This window comes from Citrus clementina, unplaced genomic scaffold (genome assembly GCF_000493195.1).
Source record: "Citrus clementina cultivar Clemenules unplaced genomic scaffold, Citrus_clementina_v1.0 scaffold_2, whole genome shotgun sequence".
Lineage (NCBI taxonomy): Eukaryota > Viridiplantae > Streptophyta > Magnoliopsida > Sapindales > Rutaceae > Citrus > Citrus x clementina.
The window spans coordinates 34,027,867-34,047,474 of record NW_006262688.1 but is presented as its reverse complement, the minus strand read 5'-3'; the positions used below and the strand labels follow the sequence as shown (position 1 = coordinate 34,047,474).

The window sequence follows — 19,608 nt, the reverse complement described above, 5'->3', positions numbered from 1 at the left end:
TGCATGAATAGTTATTTTCTAATAAAATTTTTCTTAAATAACTAAAATAAAAAATACACAACTTTAAGATACTATATTATTATAGTGTATGCTAATTTACATTCCACCTATGAGTTGCTCCTAAAAACTCAACTGTTATTTAATTAGAAGCATGTTTAAAGATATTAGGTGCAATTCTTAGATTATTATCGAACGAAGGCACCAATCACATCATTATGTAACGAAGGCACCCTCACTTAGTTTACTAAAAATTATAATTTTTTATCTGTTAATAATATATTCATTTTATTAAAATAAAGATATTTTAAGTTTTTGTTGTTATTGTTGTTGCTATTATTATTATTATTATTATTATTATTATTATTATATAGAGCATAGTTTTTTAGTGCATAGAATATGTATTTTTTATTTAATCTTTTAATTTTTTCTGATTTGGCACAGCTCACTTTAAAAAGCTAGATTAAACCGAACGGGCAAGATTTGGTCGAAACTTCCATTAAATTACGAAGCGGAAAAGACATTCGCGCATTTTTGAAATGCAGCTGTATCCTCCTGCAAGGACAGGCATAAATAGTAGCTCCAAAATAAACTGTTCTGTCGTTTCTCTTCTTCTATTCTACCGCGCGAAATGTAAATTGAACCTATAAAATGCAGATGTTTGGAGAATGAGAATGCAGTTGCTTCTCAAAGAACGGGATCCCAGGTTTCGGTAGGCTTTGATAGGGAGTCACGCGTACATAAAAGTAGAAGACACCAAAGCATAAGTCACAAATTGAGTAATGTTGTGTGTTTCTAAATCTTCATCTACAAATCCGAACAATTTAATTTAAAAAAAAAAAAAAAAAACCTCACCGGCATCAATTTGCAGTAAGATGGATGTCACCTCCATTCAATAACTTTATTTATAAACTTCACGTTCAATTATAGACAACAAGCTTGTTTCATCAACGTTCGTCAGTTATAATATCTCTGCCATTGTACAATGTACATAACAACAAATGCATAATCACAACAGAAACCAGAACGCTGCCAACAGATAGGTGGGAAACCCTCTAAATCAAACAATCCTCTCTCTCTTATTTCTAGCTTTGATACATGTTTTAGGATATAGGCCAAGAATACTACAGTTGAAATAACAGAAACTCAAAATCCTCAACACTTCAAAGTGCTATTGAGGATTTGGAGGGCGGCTGTTGGCTGCAGAAACCCTGGATCCCCACTCCAGCAGCTCTTTGCTGGTGTCATCCTTGTGCACAAATACTTCGATAAAACATAGAGAATCTTTTTGTTCTCCAGTAGCTGTCTTCATTGCTTCTGTTAGTTCATCTTCACTCCGCACCTGTATTTTATAAACCACAGCTTATATGTAAAATCCATCTTCTCAGTTCTCATTCATAAGGTAAACCTTTGGAAAATTGTAAGTAAAATGCTATCATAGAATAAATATAGTTTCAGTATCTATCAATACAAAGAGAGCAAAATTTTGGAAGTTCCTCGTATGTTCGGGAATACTTATGATGAGATGAACAAGATAAAGTGGTGGGTGCGTGAGAGAGTAGAAATTGTAACCAATTTATCATCTGACAATTCTGATTATCCATTTCCTCCATCAAAATGTAACACACATACACATTTTATATATGCTAACCTTGGCAGTCCAGCATTTTCCTTCTCCATTGTGGATGGCATTTACCAGGCCAGTATAATCCCAGTTCTTAATCACATTGTAAGGCCCATCATGAATCTCTACTTCAATTGTATACCCGCCATTGTTGATAAGGAATATGATGCTCCTTTGTCCACATCGAATCATCGTTGATATCTCCTGAGCAGTTACCTAAGTAGATGAAGATAACATTATTTACTGACAGAACAAAACTAGGAAAATTTACAAAAAATTTTACAGTTTGCCATTACTCACAAGCACAGATCTCATTAGACTCTATTAGCATACAAATTTTATAATCATGGAACTTCCATTGTTATAAAATTTTCAGTTGCAATGGAATAAATCTTAGCCCATTGTAACTCTTTTACAAGAACTATATTCCTATTTCAGTCTCTTTGTATTGGAAGCAGTTTACACGAAGAGGAGTTTCCATTGTAAAACTAATTTTCCTTATTGTTCGTATCAAAATTATGTCACTCACCTGGAAACTTCCATCACCAATGCAAGCAATCACACGCTTATCTTTAGCAGCCTGAGCATATCCTAGGGTGGCACCAACTGACCAGCCAATGGATCCATACTGCATCTGAAATTCATATCTGGATGCAATCGATAATCAAAATTGCTGCTGCTCATAATAAAAGCTATAGGAATACATTGCTAAAGACAGATCCTGGCTTACCCACAATTCTCAGGGAGGCGGAGCTTCTGACAGTTAAACCAAGAGTCTCCAGTTTCAGCGATTACTGCAGTGTCTCCACTCAGCATGTCCTGTTTAACAAGATCGACGATTTTGTTAATATCTCTCTTAATGCTGTGCAGTACCTGAATGTATGATCTTTTATATCATGATAATGATGCAGTACCTGAATGTGTTTGAAGAGAACATTGACTCGAAGAGGCTCATTTTGCGCACGCTTCAGTGGAATGCCAGGAGGGACATATATGCGGCGGTAATTCTCCAGCGCTGTAGTGTTTTTCCTTAGCTTCTTAGCCAATGCACTTAAGAAGTCAGCCATGAAAACCCAGCCAAGGGAAGGACCATTGCCTACAGTTACACGATGAGGCTGCACTATGATTGCTTTCTCCTTCTTAATCAGCAACGAGTATCCCACAGAGCTGTAGTCATTGAAGATGGGGCCAACAAAAACATAGGCATCAGCAGACTCCACTATCTCACCACAGAAGCTGGAGCTGACAGCACCCCAATATGTCCCGATAAAATGTGGATGGTGCTCCGGCACCAGGCCTTTACCAGATGGCATAATTGCTATTGGATATCCAGTGGCATCTGCAAGCTCTATAAAGGCCTTTTGTGCCCTAGCAACCCTTATATTTGGGCCCCCAACAAGGACAGGCTTCACAGCTTTATTCAAAAAATCAGCAGTCGCTTCCACGGCTGCTTCTAATCCTAATTGATTGCTTACCCTACATCAGATGTAAAGAATGAAATCTCTACAAATCAGTATTAAAAAAAAAAAAACGAATACTATGTTAGAAAAGAAATTCTACTTGAAAAGTGTACACACCCTACACCACAGATAAATGCTCCCACTAATATGATTAAGAAGAGCTAACTGAAAATCAATTCAATAAACATGTTATAAGAAGAGTTTGTGTTCTATGATTCACTAGAAGAAATTTCATTTTGTGGTAGATTGGATATATAATAACGACAACTTAATCCACCGGCACCACAGGGAAAGATGGGTAAACAAAATCAAAACATGAAACAGAGTAGAATGTCAAATAACTTTCATTTTCTACAGATGCTGATTAACTAAAATATGTGTATGAGTAATAGAGAGCAAAAGGATATGCAAAGGCGAGAGTGTTGGTTCATACTTAGGAGCAAGAAAGAAGGGGACGGGGTCCCTAGCAAATGTGGGATGAGGAATTCCAGGCAAATTACAGCTTATACTGATATAAACCGGTTTGCTTTCCTTCAAAGCAGTAGAGATTGCTGTGTCAATGAGTTCATGGGCATCACCCAGATTATTCACCACAGCCTGCGTGTCAGCGTCCCAAATCTCAAATCAATTACATAATTCCGTAAAGAATTACCAACGTCAAATTTTAACTAGTACCTGAGAACAGGTGATGGCCTGGAAGCATCTAAGTTCCTGGGTGAAATCAGGCAAGCCAATGGTATGGTGCAGGATCCTGTTAGTCCCACAATCATTAGAATTAGGGCCGCCGACGATACAGATAACGGGCAAATTCTCACTGTAAGCGCCAGCAATGGCGTTCAAGACGCTAAGGCCACCCACAGTGAACGTCACCACACAGGCCCCCACGCCTCTGGAGCGTGCGTAGCCGTCGGCGGCGTATCCGGCGTTCAGCTCGTTGCAGCAGCCGACCAAGTTTAACTCCGGCTCCGCTATGAGATGATCCAAGAGCGTCAAGTTAAAGTCTCCCGGAACCGAGAAGACATCCTTCGCGCCGATCTCCACCAGCCGCCGCGCCAGGTGCCGGCCTAGCGTGCCGACGGAGGCCCCGCCGCGGACTGGAGCTGGAGCTGAGCTGGGTTGACCCGTTGAGCCCATTGCGTTTGCAGTGTCCATGTGTAAGCGTATAACAAGAACGAAGCTGTTTTCAATTTCTTATGTTCCAACGATGGCGCAAGTGGGGGCTGTTATTATAGGAGTATTGTCTATTGTGAATCTGTGATTGGTTGGATCTTTGTGAACTGTGGGCTGGTTTCTTTTCAAGTGAATAGACTAACAAAACAATCGGATTCAAAGCAAAATAATAATTTTATAAAAATGTGGTGACAGAGAAGCACCCGTTCGAAACGCCGCTGTTTTCCTTTTCACATGAAACAACTGTGCGTGGTTTTAGAGGTGATGTCATTGTTTTTGCTTCTGTTCAGTGGTTTTGCCGTAATTTGATTTGGAAATTTGGACATTCCCTTTTTCTTTATTCTTTTGTTTGTGGAATTTGCAAAAAGGAAAAACCAGGAATAGTTTTACAATTCCACAAGCAATCTTTAATTAATTAATTAACTAATTAATTATTCAGAGGTCACGGAGGTTGACCGTTGACGCGTGCCCAAACGCAGCTGCATGGTCATTGACTCATTGTTCCAAATCCCAGGATCCCACCACCACCAGTATTCATAGCTTCAATTTGTAAACTACCGACTGCGTAAAATCGGAACGAGCTGACTCAAATGAGAAGTTTCTTTTTAGTGAAGAAAAATATAAAGCGAGCTTTTGGAGATTTTTCACAGACGACAGAAGAGGCGGCGTCGTATAGTTAAATTCCACAATTCTAGAGCTTCAAAGTTATGATAACTCTTCAGAAACATTGATGATATTTGACCGCTCATTTTATTTTACTAAATTATATCGATTATTTTTTTATTAATATTTATTTTATTTTTATATGAAATTACTACTTATAAGAATGAATAACTTTAAAATATATCTACGTGTTAATTTAATTTTATAAATCATAATTTCTTTTAATTTCTTGAATCATTATCTCGTTTTAAACATTATATATTTTACTTTTGTAATCATGAAAGAAATTAAGAGATACAAACTCACTAACAGCTAAAGAAGTCATTTAATAACGGATGATTTAATTAGTTACATTTTCTCTCACATCATGGTTTATGGACCGTATGGTGATGGTGGGCATGGATGGGTAGTGCAAAAACAACGCCGTAAAGATGCTAGGCATTTGGATAGGAGTTGTATTCAAGTTTATCTTTTAATCCTTTAGTTGAATAAAGTCACTAATAATTTATATATTCCATTCGAATATTGAAGAACAATATTCGAACTCCAATATTAACTAAATTGAGCAATTTTGGTGTTTCAATGCAAAAAGAATTTTGTTCATCCAATAACAAGAACAAACACTTGGAAGATTGTAAACAATTGTGCCCCAATCCGTAAATCCTAAGTTTTGTAAACGCGACGATGAAGGAGGTGATGGAGATCCAACAGGTGTTTAAAGAAAAAACAATCGAAATAGAGATTCGAAAGGAAATTAGCACACAGTTATGATCAAACTCGTGGTGAAAATCATCATCTTTATAATGTTTTAATAACATAATCTCTTTTATAGTTGTCAGCTATCGATAAACCTTATTAAAGAATATAAAGATTATACGATATTATAGTTTATTTTCCTTTTTAATCAGATCTTTTAAGTTTTACTACAGTGCCGTGCATTAAAAAAGGATAAAATTTATAACAAAGGTAAAGTGAGGATTTAAAGTTTAAACGAGGTATAATAAGACAGAGATTATTTCAAAATTTTGAGTGGGGCTAACTGAGAAATGAGGAATGGTGAGGAGAAATAAAAAGGTCAAATATCACCAATCCGTCAGAAGTTCTAGTATTGGGCCTTAACCCAGACTAAAGTTAAAAGCGATTTTCACTGTATTAGATAGGGACGTAGGGGGTTAGTATGGGCTGGATTAAGGTCACCCCAAACCAAAAAAACAAAAGGATTGGGTTTCAACCCAATACTTTTTATAGTCCAGTTCGCTTTAATTTAGTTTGAGTTGGGGTCTAAGGAGATGGCAAATATAATCATTCATTATTGATTATGTATAACATTTTCTCATTGGCAGATGATTAACTCTAATGCATACGAGCACGTAATCTTTTACTTGTGCAGGGAAGTTTATTTAGTTGGCAGCATCACCACGAACAGTAGCTAGCAAACAATTAAATTGATAATTTTTTTCAATCTGTTTTACTCTTAAAATTTACTTGTAATCTTGATATTTTTCATTCTTTTATTTCTACAAAAGTTAAAATCACTAGCTTCTCAAAATAAAAAATAATAATTATGAAAAAAGAAAGATTAATCTTTTAGTAAGATTGTGCATCAGTTGTATAGAATTGAATAGAGCGAAAAAGAATAAAAACAAATAAGTGGAATTAATTCAATTTGTATTTATCTTAAATAAAATTGTATATAATAGAGATTACATGAGATTAATGAAAGAGCTGCCCATAGTCCAACCCTTGATAATTTATTTTATTTATGTTAAATGATTAAGTCTATGTAATCGTGCCACTCGACCTTTGGCCGAAGGGTAGAGCCGCTACCCTTACAATTGTGAGGGTAGCAGTTGGAACCCCAACAAAAGCATTGTGAGGGCTAAAATTCCTTCTCAATTGTTAGAAAATAATTGAGTGAAAGCAATCTTATCATTCTTGAAATAAAAGTAGACGTCCCTCAAATATTAAAGAGGATAAAACTTTGGCTCTAGTTCCACGAATGTCTGATTGTAAATATATCAGTAATTCATTAATGATTGACATTTAAAATAATTAAATATCTCATGAAATCAAATAAGTACATATTTGTGTTTTGTTTATCTAAGCCGCGATGGATAAAAGGATGTAAGACCTATAAGATATCATGAAAGTAAGCAAAAACCTTTCATTTTGATTTTCAAGCTTTCAAACCAATCTTTAATTTCTTTTTCCCCAAGGCCCAAACCTTAGGAGTTTAACTATCCTTTTCCTTAATTTAAATTCTATCTCTTTTGTGTCACTTCATCTATTAAATAATAATTTGTTTGTAATTTGTAAGACTATAATTCTACCATACGAAAATAAAAGGAAAAAAAAAGTTCTACACGAACTGTTGCAACTATGATTCAAACGACTAAATATAGAGACAGAAGAGAGAAGAAATAATTAAAAAATACACGAAAGAAAAAACAACGGGAATGAAGATGGGCCGATAATCAAAATAGCCCAAGTTCCACAGTCAACTGCTACATCCGAATCCGATGAAATATGATTGAATGGAAGCTCCGAAATCCAGGATCAACAAGGAATCTGATCGGTGAACCACTTCATGACCCGAAAGGGAGCTTTGATCAACGCCAGCGCAAACTCCACTATAACTGTTACGCAAATACAGCACGGGCATATACAACTCAACACTATCCTGCATCCAAAATATTTTACCAATCATTCATTCTATGTATATGTGTATACGCGCGTGTGTGTGTGAGAGAGAACTTCACAATCACGAGCATGAAGCACGACATCACATCAATATTTATTAATTCGCATCAGAAAAGAGAAAGATTGTTAATACGAAAAAGGCCGAGACTAACCCGACTATCCAAATGAAGACGCCGACGATAGAGAGGAGGAGAGAGAGGAAGGCGAAGGGGAGCCCCAAGAGGAACCCCAAAGGCCTGCATTGACAATTATCGTCGCAACACATTGCTTCTTTCTCCGTCTTTGTGTTGACCTTCTCGTTAGTTACTATATGTGATATAATGTGTAAGAAAAAGGATAAAAGAACTAATAAGACGAGGACTGGTAGAAGTCTAGAACCCAATTACGCAACAGATGTGCATGTGTTGTAGTTTATCTATATTATAATAATAATAATAATAATAATAATAATAATAATGCAATGCAATGCCGTCTACACAAAGCCAAGCCACAAGTCTTTGACGGGAACGACAGATGACCTACCAATCCTCTTTTCCCACGCTGCTTCCTATTAAATAACCTTCCTTCTTGGCATACGCTATCCTCTTGCAATAAGGATTTGAATTTTATTAGTTTGAATTATTGACTATGATTATTTCCAGCTTTTATAGCCCATTGCCAACCACTCTCATGCCAAGATGTTTGCTTTTCATGATTAGGTTGGGATTTTCCTAAGAAAACTGGGCATTTTGATGCAATCCATACATAATAATGTTAAAAATCTCAATATTTAAATTAAAATATTACATGTCATTCGTTTGATTAAATAATAAATTTTATATCTTTTAAAATTACTTAACCACCATAATATCAGTGACTTAAATTAAAACTTAAAAATATTAAAATATCTAACATCATTGTTTATAAATTGTACACCTGCCCAATTTTCTTCAGCAGAAGCCCAACTTGACTATGCAAAGCAAAACATTTTGGCATGAGATTGGTTGGCAACAGCCTATATGAGCTGTAAATAATCGTATTCAATAATTCAAACAAATAAAATTCAAATCTTATTGGTAGAGGAGAGTGTATACCGACAATGAAGGTTCTTTAATGCTAGACATAATAAGTTAACGTTAAAAGGATAAAACCAATTTTTTTTTATTGAAAATGATTTGTATATACGTAAAGTAAAGGAAATCACTATAAAAGCATTAGTGAAAATCAAAGTACAACTTCTCCTCAGAGCATAGGATTAACAAGAATTGCAAATTATCCCCGTGTGGCTTTCATCTACGACAACAGCTTAAGCTCCTCCAATTAATCAACAATCTAGTGAGCATCTTGCCCACTAAAAATTATAAAAACCACTCATCCTGATAATTCCAACAAATTTCATCACGAGGCTCAGCGAGACTGATGCATTCAAGTCCTCATCTGAAACAGATGAACTCTCCAAAGAGTGATGAGGAAATCATGATTCATGATTTATTTTCACCTAAACATTGATTTACAAAGGTATTTTCCAACATGAAACTTCATAAACCACTCTCGGTACCAACCCAGCTGCAGCCAGTATCTTTGAGTACCCCTCTTAAGTTCATCTTCTCCCTAAGTTCAGTCACACTATCCCATTTCCCAGCAGCCGCCAAAGTATTGGATAGCGCAACGTACGCCCCTGGCCGATCATTAGCATTTAACTTAAAAATTTCATTAGCCGCTATATTTGCCATCTCAACATCATCATGCAGCCTACATGAACTAAGTAGAGCTGCCCAAACATCAGAATTAGGTTTCTCAGGCATTTCCAACACAAACTTTAACGCTTGTTCGAGACTCCCGGCACGTCCCAATAAATCGACCATACAAGCATAATGTTCCATCTTCGGTTTCATTGAGTAATCTCTCTCCATGCTCTCAAATATTTCACGACCTTTAGCAACTAAACCAGCGTGTCCACAAGCCGAGAGAGCACCAAGGAATGTAACATAATTGGGTTGGACGCAACATTCTTGCATCATACAAAAGAGCTCAAGTGCTTGATTCGGGTTCCCATTCTTTCCATAACCATCAATCATGGAAGTCCATGTAAACACGTTCTTTTGTTGCATGTGGTCAAAAACTCTTCGTGCATCATCAATCTTTCCACATTTTGCATACATGTCCACAAGAGCACTTCCCAGTTTTACATCCTCAAAGAACACATTCTTAATAAGTTGGCAATGAACCTGTTGACCAAATTCAAAATCAGTAAACACAGAGCAAGCTCCAATTACACTAGCAAAAGTTGATATGTTAGGCCGGAAACTAAGCCTTTGCAAATCAATGTAAACCTCAAGAGCCTTCCTAGCAGTCTCAATTGAGATACTATAACCTTCAATCATTGCATTGTAGACGACAATATCTTTTTCGACTGTTTTCCTAAAAATTTCTTCAGCATCTTCTACAAAACCCTGACTCATATACCCTGAAATCATGGATGTAGAGCATATCACATTTTTCTCCAACATCATATCAAACACAATCCTCGCATAGCTAGTCTTCCCACCCTTCACATACGAGTCGACAAGCGCTGTACAGAGCACGTCATCAGCCTTGACATCACATTTCAGTATCTGGGCATGTACCATTCTCCCTAAATTCCACGGCAAGGGAACATTACTGCGGCAACAAGTAGACGCCTTTAGAATCATTGAAAACGTATACCCATCGGGCCTTTCGCCGGAAGAAACTAATTTCCTCACCAAACTGAGCGATTCTTCAACCTGCCCATTTTTTAGATACCCAGCTATGATGTAATTATATGCCGATAGAGTTCGTTGAGGCAATTCGTCAAACATTTGGCCCGCATATTTTAAGGCGCCACACTTCAGATGCAATATCAAGAGTTTGATGGAGATATTGGTGTTGGGCTTTACCCCAGTTTTAGTTATATGAGCATGAATCTTTAGGCCATGAAATGGTGTATCCGAATTGATATAGTGTTGAAGAGCTGAAGGAAGTGAGGTGGCAGTTAACGGGTTCGAGAGACTGTCATAGTTTTGTAGTTTGGGAGGGAAAGTCTGATTTGGTGGGACCAGGGTGTAATGACGGTTGTGGGTTGATGAGAAAACGGACGATCTGATTCTGGATAAATTTGGCATGTTTCATTTTCTTTGCAATTGCATGTGTACCTGCGTGGCATCAACCGCTATCAAGTGCGATATTAAGGTTTCGGCCAACAGGGTTGATAACAAATTATTACAACTCTTAGAGAGGCCTTCCACTGGTAGGGTGGGTAAAAAAATTTGGGCCGGCCCAAGTTTAGTCAGACCCGGCTTAGATCTGTGGGCTTCAGTTCAGCCCTCACACATGAGCCTGGACGGGGGCCCTATAAAAAAGTCTGGACTAGGTCCAAGTTCATTATTTTTTTTAAAAAAAAATTTATAAATTAGAATAATATAATAAAAATTAAAAAGTAACTTAAAAATACAAAAAAAAACTTAAATTGTTCACTTATAAATCAATAATTATTCAAAAAAGTTAAAATTATGATACTAAACTCTCTCTTTTGTGTTAATTAATTAAAAGAGTATTTAAATTAGAGAATTTAGTATTAAAGAAAATTAAAGTTATGAGCTTTTATTTGCTTTATTTATATATTACTTTGAAATATTCATTTTCTTTAATGTATTAATGATTATAATAACTTGTTGATCATTAATTTATTTCAAATTTATAATAATTTAAATTTTTAAAAAAAATAAATAAAGTCCAAGTCCGGCCTCGAGCCCAGCCCAGCCCAGCCCATGCCCGCAACATGCAAAACTTGGAGTGGGCTTGGACCTGGGCTTGAAAAAAGTCCGACCCAAGCCCACTGTTGCAATTCCTAACTGCTGGTATGTTATTGGGCTATTAGCTAATGTGCTTTTAGCAGCAAAAGCAATTCGTTGGTTGCTGCAACAGCCATTTGGGTGTTGGTTAATGATTTGATAACGGCCCGCAACTGAGGAGTTCAGTCCTTAGTTGATCTGTTACTAATTTTTTTAAAATACACAATTAGTAGTTATTAGATAAGAATATAAAATTAATTAAATCTTAATTGTACATTCTTATATATATGCATATGTAGTAAATTAGTTTAGTATTGAATCTAAATTCATCATTGGGATACTGTCAATTGAGCTTTTTAGGCCCAAACTTAACCAATTTCATCTTTTGGTGTCGGTTAGTGGATGATGCATTGAATTAGTGAAAGTTACTTTCATCTTTCATGTGAAAAAATATATATAGCTCTGACCAAAAGGCAAAAACAAAAACAAACCAAACTCCGAGCATATTTGAACAGTCTCTGATATAAGTAGTATTATTTTTGTTCTTTAATGATATTTGCAGAATAAGATAGACCAAACACTCTATATCAATTCAACTTTCAAGTTATAATAACTAGTGTTTACTAAAAAATTTTGTCATAATTTTAAACTATGGCTCCGTTTGGAATTGAAGTTGAAACTCAATAAGCTGCTTATTTCATTTTTTTTTTTTATAAAAATTGTGTTTAGTAAATTTTGTAAAAGCAGCTTATTTCATAATTTTCTCCATTTCGTCAGCAACTTTTAAAAGCAGGTATAGTGTTACTTTTCATAAGCAACTTATTCAATAAGCTACTACGCCTTTTTAAAATGTCTATTATAACCCTAGTATTTTAATAAAAAGACAATTAAATCTTACTTATCCATAAATCCTAATATATAAATCATTAGATATTATTTTACCGCGACAATTTAGTTACTGTCATAACCAAGTACGTTCTTTAATATTTTTCTTTACAAAGTATTTAAGTTGAATTATAACTTAATCTTTTAAAATATTATGATACAAATTCACATGTTTTTTACTCAACATGAAAATATTATTTAGTGGATGCGGGATACCCCCAAATCAATGGTTTTTTAGGTCCATATAAAAGTGAAAGATACCACATTCCATAGTTTCGTCAAGGTGATAAAACCACAGGTTATCAAGAATTATTTAATCATGCTCACTCATTACTTAGAAGTGTTATTAAATGCACATTTGGAGTATGGAAGAAAAGATGGAAGATTTTAAGAGATATGGCCATCTATCCATTTGCCAAACAAGTGAAAATAGTCATTGCAACCATGACATTGCACAATTATATAAGGAGACATGCGCAACGTGATCTTCATTTTGACAACATTGAAAATAATTCTATTTCAATCTTTGATGAAGGAATAGAAAGAGACAATAACAGCCAAGAAGAGTATTACAATATTAATGGCTCTAGATCCCAAGAAATGAAAAATTTGAGAAAATTTATTGTGAATGTAATACATATTACTTTTATTTTATTTATATTATGTAAAAGTATAAATTTTTATCATATTTTATGTAATAGATTATGAAGTTTTTTAGATTTTTCTTAATTGAGTTTTTTAATGTAATTTTACATATTTAAGAAAAAAACATGTTTAAATAATTTATTAAACATAAAATAAAAAGTAATTAAAATTATGTTTATTTTGGTCATTATATAATATAACAGCACTTTCGTAATAAGATTTACCAAACGCATGTATTCTACTTTTCAAACTCACACAACTGCAACAACACAATTTATCAAACACCGAGCTACTTTTTTAATCAACAGTTTATTTCATCTGCACAACACAAGTAACTTATTTCATTAGTCTCCGCAATCCCAAACTGGCTCTATAACTATCTAACTTTATAGCGTTAAACAAGACTTCAATCAAAAGCTTTCTTTCTTGTTCATTAATTTGTACCGAAATGTAAATAAATCAATGGTTTGTTTACATTTTGGCAAAGGGAAATTTTATATTATTCAAACAAGTAAAATATAATTTTTCAGTTATAAAATATAAATTTTTTTAATGAAAAGTTAATCTGAATAAAGGGAGCAAATTCCTAGGCAAGACTACACTAATCATCAATGCTTTTACGTTGTTGCCTTTAAGATACCACTTTAAAATTAAACACTCATTAGATTTTGTAAAGATTATAATACGGCACACAGGGCCAGCGTAAATAAATGGAAAATTTATAGAAATAGAAAAAAAGTTAGAGAGGTCAATTTTGAAATATTTAAAAGTTTTAGAATTATTTTTAGAATTTTTTTTGTATTATCTATCTTCAAAAATGTGGCCAACAATAAATTAGAATTTAGGAACAAAAACGTGTAAGATCAAGAACATAAAACAAAAAAAAAACAAAAAAAAAACCTGTCGTTTTCAACCGAAGTTGGGTGATAAGAGTGTGTTTGAGATTGAGGTGCTGTAACTTTTAAGCTGCATTTGCTGTGGAAAAAAAAGTATAACTATGAAACAAAAGTTAGTAATATGTAGTAAATATAAATTTTAAATAATAATTTTAACAAAATTATTAAAGATATAAAAGATTTTTCATGATACAAGTGAAAAAATACATTAACATAGCTTCCAAGTTACAACAGCTAGTGTTTACCAAATACTTTGGTGCTGTAACTTGAAAGTTACGGCTGTCCAACCTCAATATCAAATACACCCTAAATTATGGTACTATTCAATGTTGCATTATAGGTAGACCCTCATATTAAACTTTTATGTGTCGGTGTTAGAAAAGAATGGAGCATTACGAAATTAGGTCTATTTTAAAATTACCGTAAAATTTAAATTAATTTAAATTTAATCATTCGCAATATAGGTCAAGTCTAATTTAAATTCAAATATTTAACTCTATCTAAAATTTAGATAATTTAAATTTAATCAATTTTTAGATAAAAATAAATAATTGCCACCATTATCTATCTAATAGTTGTATAAAGAATCCGAAATCCACACAAAATGTAGGTATGAGGAGGAGGACATCACAACCCCATACGTTAACAATAATCAATGACCAAAATTATGATACCCACCGTCCCATGTAATTATTAGATGCGATGAGAGCTTAGAAAAAGGGCTGGCCGGCGACTCAATCGTTGTTCGTTCCCCGGTTCTCTATGCGGCGGAGGCTGATCACAGAGAATTTTTTTTTTTTTTTTTAGATTTAAGGTCGCAGGGAATTTAATGCAAGTAGTATGAATTAATCCACGGGTCGTGTGATGTCACCAAAGATGTGTCTAACAGTGGCAGTCCTGTGATTTTCACCAATTATAGAGGCTATTAAGATACTTAACTAAAGTTAGCCCTTTTCTCGCCTGTAGTGGAACATCGTGACGAGCACTGACGTCTATAACTACTAATTTTTTATTTATTTATTTTTTTGGTGAGAAGCTATAACTACTAAATTAAAATTGTAACAATTGGCTTTTATTTATTTCCCGCAACCGGCTCCCCAGAAGCAAAACGGTTTCTTCTTCAAGTGTTTGTTAGTTTGTTGCACGTGCGAGAGTGATGTGAAGCAGTATATTGTTATCTAATTTGTTTTAATATATAGAATCAAGAAACCTTGGGTTGTGTCATTGCCAAGTGCCAAGTGCCAAGTGCCAAAGCAATAAAGATGAGACCGAAGATTTATCTTTTTGGTGACTCGATAACTGAATCGTCCTTCACATACGGTGGCTGGGGTGCCTCCCTTGCTCACCATTTCTCTCGCACGGTGAGAAGCATATACATGCAATCAATTTCTAGATCTTATTATTTATGAATGTATGTATGTATACAGTTTGTAGCTATACGATCTTTTGTTATTTATGAATGGATTAATATGCAACACTTGAATTGCACTGCCTGCAGGTTGATGTGGTGCTGAGAGGGTACAGTGGGTACAACACGAGATGGGCGGTGAAGGTGATGGAGCGGGTTTTGCCGGCGGCGAACGGTGAGAGCGAGAGTGAAAGAGAGAGAGTAAGCACAATAGCTGTGACGGTGTTCTTTGGAGCTAACGACGCTTGCCTTCCCGACAGATGTGGTGCCTTTCAACACGTGCCGCTTCACGAATACAAGCACAATCTCCACTCTATTGTCTCCTTCCTCAAGGTCCACTCCCTTTCCCCTTCTCTCTTGCTCGATCTGTGCCCACCCACTTCCCTCTGCATATATAGAATATCTTCGATGAATTTCATTCTTTTGAATTATAATTTTGTATAATTCAAATTTCAATAAGGAACCAGGGAAGTACTCCGAGATTAATATAATATTATGACAGTTCAGTAAGTTCGCAACTGTTTTTTTTTTTTCCCCTCTTAATTGCTTGCCATTTAAGAAAATAAAAATAAAAATTATACCTGTAACGTTACTGAGTTTGAATAAATTGGTTGATTTGGTGGAGGAAGGTGAGTTTGGATGGTCAGAAATGGCTATGACGAGTGGGTCTAGACTCTAGTTGGTGCCAAAAGAAGCGCGTGGTGGGTGAGCTGAGAGTGAGAGAAGGAGACCCCGTTGTTTTAATAATGATATATGCTCATCAAATAGAAAAAAAATAATGATATATGTATAATAATTAATATAATATTTATAAGGGACAAATTATTTTTTTTTCTTATAATAAAAATTTTGATACTCGAGTAGTAAGCATATCATTACTTTTGTTTTTAAAACTTGGCCTATTTCTGTTGTTGAAAGATTCATTATTGGCATTAAGTACATTATCACAGCTGTCGTTTTGATAGCTCCCCTTCTTGGCTACATCTAATTTCAATTGGTGCGTTGTGGCCCAAAGTTGTTATATTATATCATGTAATGACTTGAAATTAAAGCATATAAGCAATATTATTCATATAAAAAAAAGATTTGTTATTTTCTTTCTTTAATCTGTGGGTCGTAGTTGGACCCATACCCATATAGTTTGAGTTTGAACGAGCCATCGATTGTGGGTTTGCAATGATTTCGCATTTATAGGTAGTGACTGATATCATACATAAGTCACGTAGCTGAGGCAGGAGGTGGCCATGTTCCCCATACCTTACGCCCTCTGTCGCTATAATAGCCTGCCTTATTTACGGTGGCGTTAGGAAAATAAGTTCTCTACTTCACATTGTACCATGCGACACTACTAGTTCTGTAATTCATGCATGCATTTTATCCTCATAAATATTTTTCCGTAGGATACTTGGCTTTCAAGCAAATTCGGTATGAATAGGGATGGCAATGGGGGTGGGGTGGTTGTGAGAAGGTCTCTTCCACTCTTCATCCTATTTAGAATTTGGTCCTTGATCCCCTACCCCATTCCCCAATAAATTAAGTGGGGATGAGTATAGAGAATTATCACATGAGAACTAGTTTACTTAAAAGTATATACATACATATATATATGCAGATTGGGATAGGCGAGGAGTACAAAATCAAATCTCATTCCATTAAATGTTTGAGATTATTTCCTTCATTCCATTCCCTAAAAACTTATCAATATTTTTTCCATTTAGGATGGAGCCCCGTGGAGCTCCAAACCCGTAGAAGATTTTGTCATCTTAGGTATGAAGCTACATTGATAGTGTATGTGTACACACACACACACACACACATATATTGTAGCATGTGATACCGATTATATTTTTGAACACTTCGTTATTGGCCGTTTAAGAATCCATAATTCTAACTAGCTAAGAGATCTTCAATAACTAGTCCTAATTATTAGTACAGAAAATTAAACATGCCTACACTGCTTAATTCATTCCTATATTAATCAGCTTTCTTTGTAAACTTAGTTTTTATTTATACATGTAATGTAATCAAGAATCCTGCTTTTCTTGTCTATTAACTATCACTGAATTTTCCAATAGGTTATACCGTTATAACCAGGTTGTTTAGTTAATTGTATATAAAGTGTAATCACTTTGATTTGGCTTCTAAAGCATGTTGATGAGCGACTTGGTACTTTGACAGGCTTTGGTAAGGAAAGTTTGTGTAGAAATAAAAAGATTGCACCTTGTCAAGAGATGTAATGAGCCCTACCTTCACTAAATGCATGAAGATATAACAAACAAAGTGGAAATTTCATAGAAGAATGCTAAAATTGCATTCAAATACATTTCAAAAAAACAAATAAATAAACCACGTTCAAAGAAAGCCACCAAAAAAAAAAACTTATATAGCTATAGAAACCATTACAACCATCATGGTATAGAAACACAGAGGTCGATGATTTGATGATTCAATTGATCAGCGAGAAGCCTTCCAAATGCATCCCATCGATAATTAGGTTCAAAGCCTTAGAGATTGTAAACTGTTTTTCTCATGCCCCGTATGAAAGGTAATCTAGGAAATTGCTGTCCTTTATTAATTACTAAATTTATGTTGTTGAGTAATCACATTTTAGTTAAGTCATAGTAACTACGTTCAATTCAAGGACACTAATTGGCTGTTAAATTTAGATGTTATTAAATATGTTTGCATTTGATTTCATTAGATTCCCAAATGTGTTTGCATAAATTTTTCTTTTGGCTGTGTCTTAGAATCGGTGGCCAAATACTCTCGTTCTCCTCATCACTCCTCCTCCAATCGATGAAGAGGCTCGCCTTAAGTATGTTTTCACCATACTCGCCTCTCTAATGTCCTATTATCTATTGATGTTTTATTGAAAGTGATCGGTTGTCTAACTCTGATGGCAGACATCCTTATGTGGAGAATCCAACGGGCCTGCCTGAGAGGACAAATGAGGCAGCTGGTGCTTATGCCAAGGCATGTATTGAGGTTGCTGGAGAATGTGGGCTCCCTGTGGTGGATCTCTGGACCAAAATGCAGCAGTTAGCAGACTGGAAAACAGCTTATCTAAGGTATATTAATTCATCATATTTTGCTTATTAAATATATTAATTGTTTGATACAAGCATGAGACCACGTTGGTGGATTTTATGTGAACCCTATATCAAAACTAATAGAAGCTCTAAGATTGTGTCTACCACGTTAATTATCTTACTGGTTCATATATTGATTCGGCAAATTTATATGCTTTAGAAATATGCCTTGGATGTATCAATATCATAATCAATTATGATACATTGTAAAATTGTTTCACTCAGCAAATTCATATAAAAATAGAGCTGAGTGATTTAGTTATGTGATAATTTTCTACGATGGGAATTGCAGTGATGGGTTGCACCTCAATGAAACTGGGAATAGGGTTGTTTTCGAGGAAGTGGTAATGAAGCTAAAGACGGAAGGCTTGAGTCTGGAAAATTTGCCGGTTGATCTCCCAATGATATCTGAGATTGATCCTAATGACCCACTTAAGGCTTTTGAGGGGTAAGCTCGGGACTTCTAGCTCTTGTAAGGTTACTTTTGATATCATCACACAAAGTATATTATATACAGCATAATTAATACATAGGAAAATGTTAGCCCTGGGTCTGGCTCCAAATTCAGTTCTTTTGATGAAAAACTTGGTTTGTTTCTTTGCTTATGCCAGAAGCAAAACAGATTATATTGGTGAATGGTGATAATATGGTTAGAAAGTTTCAAATATTATGCATTTTGCGATAGATATTTGAGGATCCGGCTTTCATGTATTGATCAGTTAGATGAAAGATCAGTATTCGTACAATCCAGAAAATTATGCAAACGAACTTTGATTGATATCCGGAAACTTCTACTTGCAGGCAAGGCCTCAAGTGAAGATCTCCAATATGCCGAAGCTTTCCAAATTTCTATTTGACAGTTTTTATTTATTATTATTTTTTTCCTTTTCTCTTCATTTAGCCAAATGTCTGTCATAATATTTCAGAAGACTTGTAGAATTGGCAGACAGTTTTCATTTCCCTTTTCTTTTTAGTTAAGACTCTATCCAACATAGTATTCTTCATGGTAAGATTTGCAACAAGCTATGAGGAAGTTTTCTTTTCCCTTTCCCTACGATATAGAGGAAGTCTAATGTAGAGAATAATAAAACAATAAATTGGTTGTGAATAAATGAGAGAATAATAAAACAATAAATCTTGTAACAATGTGCCTATCTCGAGCAGGTTTTAAAGTCAAGAAGAGATATGATCGATTATGGTTCTAAAAAGACGTGGGCCCATGACTCAAACTCTTCTCATGTATATCAACTCAAAAAGTGATCTACTAGACACATAAACCG

At 34.9% G+C, this 19,608-nt stretch overlaps 4 protein-coding genes across 4 annotated transcripts; 1 reads left to right on the top strand and 3 right to left on the bottom strand.

Annotated features, from left to right (window-relative positions):
- Window positions 1-861: 861 nt before the first annotated feature.
- On the bottom strand, window positions 862-4,558 carry LOC18053353 (pyruvate decarboxylase 1). Its single transcript, XM_006449411.2, has 7 exons — window positions 3,757-4,558; window positions 3,515-3,678; window positions 2,536-3,097; window positions 2,352-2,440; window positions 2,151-2,268; window positions 1,649-1,837; window positions 862-1,339 (listed from the first exon to the last, which is right to left on the bottom strand). The coding sequence occupies exons 1-7, from the start codon at window positions 4,231-4,233 to the stop codon at window positions 1,169-1,171; spliced, it is 1,770 nt and encodes a 589-aa protein (XP_006449474.1). The 5' UTR covers window positions 4,234-4,558; the 3' UTR covers window positions 862-1,168.
- Window positions 4,559-7,328: 2,770 nt separating this feature from the next.
- LOC112101146 lies at window positions 7,329-8,005 on the bottom strand. Its single transcript, XM_024191593.1, has 2 exons — window positions 7,767-8,005; window positions 7,329-7,594 (listed from the first exon to the last, which is right to left on the bottom strand). The coding sequence occupies exons 1-2, from the start codon at window positions 7,877-7,879 to the stop codon at window positions 7,471-7,473; spliced, it is 237 nt and encodes a 78-aa protein (XP_024047361.1). The 5' UTR covers window positions 7,880-8,005; the 3' UTR covers window positions 7,329-7,470.
- Window positions 8,006-8,843: 838 nt separating this feature from the next.
- LOC18053352 (pentatricopeptide repeat-containing protein At1g28690, mitochondrial) lies at window positions 8,844-10,797 on the bottom strand. Its single transcript, XM_024191336.1, has one exon. It carries the CDS (start codon window positions 10,734-10,736, stop codon window positions 9,132-9,134), a length of 1,605 nt encoding a protein of 534 aa, XP_024047104.1. The 5' UTR covers window positions 10,737-10,797; the 3' UTR covers window positions 8,844-9,131.
- Window positions 10,798-14,943: 4,146 nt separating this feature from the next.
- Window positions 14,944-19,178, top strand: LOC18053351 (GDSL esterase/lipase At5g45920). The gene is made up of 6 exons (XM_006449408.2): window positions 14,944-15,192; window positions 15,330-15,572; window positions 17,987-18,054; window positions 18,143-18,307; window positions 18,621-18,776; window positions 19,130-19,178. The coding sequence occupies exons 1-6, from the start codon at window positions 15,094-15,096 to the stop codon at window positions 19,143-19,145; spliced, it is 747 nt and encodes a 248-aa protein (XP_006449471.2). The 5' UTR covers window positions 14,944-15,093; the 3' UTR covers window positions 19,146-19,178.
- Window positions 19,179-19,608: the final 430 nt, after the last annotated feature.